The sequence below is a fragment of the Myodes glareolus genome, chromosome 3, assembly GCF_982192425.1.
Source record: "Myodes glareolus chromosome 3, mMyoGla1.1, whole genome shotgun sequence".
In the NCBI taxonomy this organism is placed as follows: domain Eukaryota; kingdom Metazoa; phylum Chordata; class Mammalia; order Rodentia; family Cricetidae; genus Myodes; species Myodes glareolus.
The window spans coordinates 5,417,598-5,423,597 of record NC_142028.1 but is presented as its reverse complement, the minus strand read 5'-3'; the positions used below and the strand labels follow the sequence as shown (position 1 = coordinate 5,423,597).

Genomic DNA, 6,000 nt, shown 5'->3' with positions numbered 1-6,000 from the left:
ATGGATGAGTGATTGTATCTCCAAAGTCCTTTCCACGTTAAAAAAATAATTACATAGAGTTTAGAAACATCTATTGCCAAGCTATACAAAGCTTTACACTGTGAAACGTCTTTGCCTACTGATGATGTTCTAAAGGAGTTATTTCTTGTAAAGATTATTTTTAATTGTGGTGTGTGTGTGTGTGCGCGCGCGCGCGCGCGCGCGCGCGCGAGTGCATGCACGTGTGTACATAGTTCCAAGTGTCCATTTAAGCCAGATCCCCTGAAGCTGGAGTTACTTGAGGTTGTGAGCTTTTCTACATGGGTATTAGGAATCCAGCTCTGACAAAATTTAAACTCAAACAATCTAGTTCAGAAGGGCATTTCTTTAAACTGCTGGAGGATGCAGCGATACCCCTGCCCCCCCCCCACAAGGTGTTATGGCCCTTATACTTGAGAGACTGGGGCAGGATGATTGTACAGACTAAAGTAGAAGAAAGTAAGGAAATGGACGAAATTAAAAAATGGGGCTGGAGAGGTGGGTGGCCCATATATTAAGCAGAGGTGACCAGGTTCAATTTCCAGCACCCACAAAGAAAAAAAAAAAGCTCACAACCGCTCCAGTTCCCTGCCCTCTGCTGGCCGCTGTGGGCAATGAAGACACACGATGCTGAGCTATCAGGCACACACCAATATACGTAAAATACATAAATAAAAAGGGAAGGAGGGAAATGTCTTGGAGCCGCCATTGTTCAAAAACAAACCAAACCAAACTAGAGCAGTGGACGGCGATCGCGAGACTTCCGGGTCAGAGACCCCCCCCCCCCCCCCCCCCGACAACCACTCCACACCAGCCCTGTGGGAGCCCTGCTCCGCCATCCCTCTGCCCAGCGTACTTCCGTTCCCACGTCTGCGCACTTCCTGTCCCCGCCCCCTCCGGGCAGCGCGCTTCCGCTCCGGTTCGCCCTTCTCCACCATGGCGGTCGCGGCGCTGCAACTAAGGCTGATCCTGTGCCCGGGGGCGCGCGGCTTGCGCTCCTTCTCCTTAGCCGTCAGGCCCACAGCCGGCCCGCGTGAGTGCGGGTGCGCCGCCGCGGGCTGGGGGTGGCGGGGAGGACCCCCCGTAGGGTGAGAGAGAGGCCGTGCAGACGAGGGGCTGCGTGCACGGGTGGGCCACCAGGCAGGCTCACCCTGCGGAGGACGCCTTCAGCTCCCCTTCCCCAGCTCCCTCTCCTGCAGGGCCTGACCGCGGCCTCATCCTTCCGCTCTTGCTCTCCTCTCATGACAAACCTCCTTTGCTGAAATCCGCCCGCACGTGGTTCCTGGATAAATTATAGATCCCTTCATACGTCCTAGTGGCGCGTCGTGGTCTTCCGGTGTGTCCGCCCCCAGGTTTTCATTCTTTTGTTCTAGGTAGAAGTGTCCTAGGCGGAATTGCGGAGGCTGGCGGGCTGGTGCAGTTCATAGCTAGCGTGCACACGAGTGGACAGTTAAAGTAGACTTTATTGTCGTGGAGAGTGTGGAGAATGACGTGCTGTTGAAGAAGTGGCTGACCGGGCAGGGTAAGACAGGGAGGGGAGACCTCAAAAGACAAGGCGCGTCCCACAGCCTTGAAGATTTGAGAGAGAGCAATGATGAAGGACGGCCAACCCGACCGGCTGTGTGGTCAGCGGGCGAGCGGCAGCCCAAGATATCAGAATTAGAGTGATGGTCTGAACTTTAAGGGCTTGCAGGCATTGGGTTTTGTTAGGAGTCGGATATAAGATTTCTGCTTGTAAAAAGTCGCTGGCAGCGCAGCAGGGGAAGGCTGCAAGACCAGATTGGAGGCCTTGCTATTCCAAGTAAGGTGATGGTGACCCTGCAGAAGGTGATTTGATTTGTAGGATGTGTTTTGAAGGTAAAACCCAGAGGATTTATTGGTGGGTTTGATGTGAGCCTTGAGGATATGTCTCAAGGAAGCCAGGCAGGTCTTTTCCTGAGCTATCGGATGAGTGGCAGTACCACCTGCAGGGACTGGAAAGGAGGAAAGCAGGGCCTTTGCCGCCTGCCTTGTCGGTGAAGCACATGAAATATCTTGGTCCTCTTTTTCGTTGTCAGTCTTTCTTCATTATCGGCCACACTGAGTTTGAGTTTGTTTCCACATTCTCTACTATCTCTTCCTAGCTGGGAAGCTAGTCTATACAGCACAGGGTCAGACAAAGAGGGGCATTTGGTGCTGTGCAGATGTGTCCAGGTGCTGAGTGAGCATTATTCCTGCTTCTCAGTAGCAAGTGTGAGGCTGCAGGTGTCCCCAATCTGCATCACTGACAAGGGATGGTGCTCGTTTCTTTGTGGATTCAGTCTTAATACGAATAGTACTGTAGAAGGACTCTAGAGTGCCCGTCATAGCAGTGACTGAGAGTTACCCCATCGAGTTCCTGCTTTCTTTAGTGTTCTTCCACAGCTCCTTACCTTCTGACCAAGGGGTATCTCTTCAGAATACCTCGGAGTCCCATAGTTCCATCATTGCAAGAGGAATTCTCTGAGAACTTCAAGCAAGCAGTGCCCCCAGTCCACTGCAGGACCGTGGGCTGTGCCCAGTCAGAACTCTGGTACCAGGGATCTGGGGTTCCTAGAATCCTTCCATCGCCTTGACCTGGTTTAGAGTTTTTCTGCATGAAAACATCCGACAAGCCTTAGATTCTCAGCAAGGAGAATAAAATGTATAATCGATGCCGTATAGTCTAGTTCAGGGGCAAGTACTGCCTGAAAAGTTTATTTTTCTAAAACCCAAGAATGAAATGTTGCAAGGCTGTAAGACTATGGACGCCTGTCGTTCTGATACAGGGCCGTGCTAATCTCTGCGTGGATCCAGCCTTGCTGTCTGGGCTGCTGAAGCATGCTCCGCTGGCCTGAGACGTCTCGCCCGCCTGCTTTCATGGCTGCCTCCCACTAGCCCTCCAGCCTTAGCTTCAAGTTTGTGTCCTCTGGAGTTATTGCCCACTTTATTCTCCAGAGAGAAGAACCTGTGGGTATTGCTGTGACAGTCTTGACCGTGTTTTAGGGAGGATTGGGAAGAACTTTGGAACTTTGGGTTAGAAGAGCGTTGGAGCATTCGGAGCTCAGTGGTCGGTGCGGTTAGAGCCTTGAAGATAAGAATGTTGAGAGCAGTGTAGAGGATGGAGCCCTGGCTTTGAAGTTTCAGAGGAAGCAAAGACTCTGCTGGGCTGTTTGTGTCAAGAATCTGTGGTGTCTGGTTAGCCAGAGTTGACCAGAATGCTAGACAGTAGTGGCGCATGCCTACACTCTTTTAATCCCAGCACTTGGGAGTCAGAGGCAGGGGATCTCTGTGAGGTCGAGAACCTTGCTTACAAAGCAGATACTGTGACAGCCAGGACTGTTGCACAGAGAAACTCCATCTCAAAAAACAAACAAACAAACAAAACCCAAAAAAACCCCACAAAAACAAACAAAGCAAAAAACCAAACAAAAACAGCAACCAAGAGTCCAGAACAACTGAAGTTAAAACCTTTGTTTCACTGAAATCAGCACTGAATCGGGGCTGATAATTATCTGGAGCTGAGAAAGAGCCTGGCATCATTGAGGTGATATCTGGGAAGTGTTTTCCAAGAGTCAGCACACAGAGGTGTTCCAGAGGTGACCAAGGTTGTACCTCCCTCAGGCAGCCCAGCTTGGTAATGGTGGTGCTAGTTTTGAAGGCATGAAGGGGTCTTGAAAAGCAGATGAAGCTTGGTAGTGTGGGAGCCACGAGAGGCCACTGAAGGTGCTGCTGCAGTAGCTGTGAAAGCCCCAGGATTGAAGGGGCTGTGGAGAAAAGTCGAGGCTTGACCCCATGAAGATAGCTCAGAAGAGGCGTGGGTGAGTGTAGCCGAGTTTCACAGAAGACCCTAGCATTTGGAGATGCTGGTACCTTGGGATAGCCACCAGGAGCAGCAGCCGGTGTGGGTGGAGCTGACCCTGAGCTGAGCAGATACCTTTGCGTGCTGTAGAGGTCAGAGCCAGAAGTGACCCAAGCCCTTCGAGGAGTCCAGCTCATGAGTGAACCCCACATAATTGAACATTGAGTTGTTTATATTTTTGGAGATTTGTTCAGGTTGTGACTGTGCCCTGGCTCTTCCGTCTTGAACTAAGAATGCACTTGCTTTTGCCATGGAATTTCTTTGTTCCCGCTTTCCATTTTGAATGTGAAGAAAATTGGTTGTCATTTTATTGTTCCTGAATGCCTTAAGTTATATTAGAACTGCAGCCAGTGATTTCGAACAATGCTGCATTATGAATTCTTGTCTTTCAGGTCCAGCATCCAGAAGTGAAAGGTCAATGAAAAGAAAGGTACACACATATTTACTTGTCTCTGTCTTGATTTCTGAGTCCTAAAGTGAGGCCGAGGATGCTGCCAGAGGATGCTTCTCAGGGCTTTGGAGCTGCCGTAGCCTGTTAATAGTTGGTGTAAGAATGCAGCAGCTTTAGGGGTAGACTCACTTCTCAGGGCTCTGGGCCTACCATAGCCCTGTTAATAATGGTTAGTGTAAGAACACGACAGCTTTAGGGTAGACTCTCTCATGCGTGCCCAGAGCACAGGTGTGAGCCAGAGTACAAACTGGTGACACCTTCAGCAGTCAGCAATCACCCCATCGGTTCCTCTCAGGGCATCTTCAGGGGTTAAGGTCAGCTGATGAGCATAGAGCTTGTCACGTGCATGTCAGAAGACATCAGCTCCCTGGAACTGGAGTTTCGGGTGATTGTGAGCCACCTGATGTGGGTGCTGGGGACAAACAGTAAATGCTCTCAACCACTGAGTCGTGCCTTTAATCCCAAACCCTCTTTTTGCACGGAGGCTATCCCTTCTGTGTACACTTTTGCGTGCATACAAGTGTGTTAACGTGACTGACTAAGCTTTCAAGTCACTATCTCTATTTAACTTTGAAATTTATCTCAAAGTGCTTCCTCTTAACTGTGAATGTATCTGTCTGTATGTGTGAGTGTTGTACATATATATGAAGGTCAGAGGACAACTATTGGAGACAGTTTTCTCTACTGTCTGGGTCCCAGGTTTTGAATTCAGGTTGTCAGCCTTGGTGGCAGCACCTTTACTTGCTGGGCCATCTCTCTGGCCCCTAAATATTTACACTCCTTATCTCCCTTATTCCCAAGTTCCTCCCACTGCCCACCCTCCTGTACTGTTCCCTCCCCACTGCCCCACCCACCTTTACTATTCCCCCACCCACCCATACTATTTCCTCCTCTTTTGAGGCAGGGTCTCCTGTAGCCTTTAACTTGCTTTGTAAGAAGAAGTATGACCTAGAATTTTTTTCTAAAAAATGTTAAAATATCTATTTTGTGTGTATGAGCGTTTAGCCTGTATATGTATATGTGTACCATGTGTGGGCCAAAGAGGCCATAGGAAGTGTCAGAAGGTCTAGACCTGGAGTTACAGACAGTTATGAGCCACCATGTGGGTGCTGGGAACTGAACCTGGGTCTCCTGCCAAAGCAGCCAGTGCTCTTAACTGCTGAGCCATCTCTCCAGACCCTGGCCTAGAGCTTCTGAGCACTGCTTATGGGAATGGAGCACCATACCCAGTTGTTGGGGTTCCGCCCAGCAGTCTCCAAGTTCTTAGCATCATCTTGTGTTGACTTATGTCATTGAGGTTTTTATAAACTTCATAAACATTTCATAAACTGCATAAACAGATTGTTTAATTCTTGTGAAGGAAACGTGATATTAAGGGGAGCTTGTCATAATTTGTAGCAGCTTTGCAGAGGTATTGATGCTGAGTTAGTTAAGCAACGACTTTTTTGGGAATACATCTATTTTATTTGTCGTTATGTGTGTTTATTGTGTGGGTGCCTCAGATGCAGGGTGGAGTTTGGAGGACAGCTCTGTTGAGTTGGTTCTTTCCTTCCACCTCGGATTCCCAGGGTCAAATTCAGGTGTGCATAGCCTTTCTCTGTCTCTCTCAGTCCTGGAATTCAGGTTTTGCAACTTTTAGGTATCTTAGTTATAGCTTTTGTCTTAAAATTAA

At 49.2% G+C, this 6,000-nt stretch overlaps 1 protein-coding gene across 3 annotated transcripts in view; it reads left to right on the top strand.

The window, feature by feature from the left end:
• Positions 1-904: 904 nt before the first annotated feature.
• Positions 905-6,000, top strand: part of Mrps35 (mitochondrial ribosomal protein S35) — a 38,198-nt gene continuing 33,102 nt past the window's right edge. The window contains exons 1-2 of one of the 3 annotated variants that reach the window (XM_048432703.3): positions 905-1,051; positions 4,270-4,307. In XM_048432703.3, coding sequence (XP_048288660.3) covers positions 955-1,051; positions 4,270-4,307 — 135 coding nt within the window. In that variant the 5' untranslated portion in view covers positions 905-954. Of the gene's footprint in view, positions 1,062-1,521; positions 1,541-4,269; positions 4,308-6,000 lie in introns of those variants that run through there. The other 2 variants (XM_048432704.3, XM_085687394.2) reach the window with 2 other exon arrangements.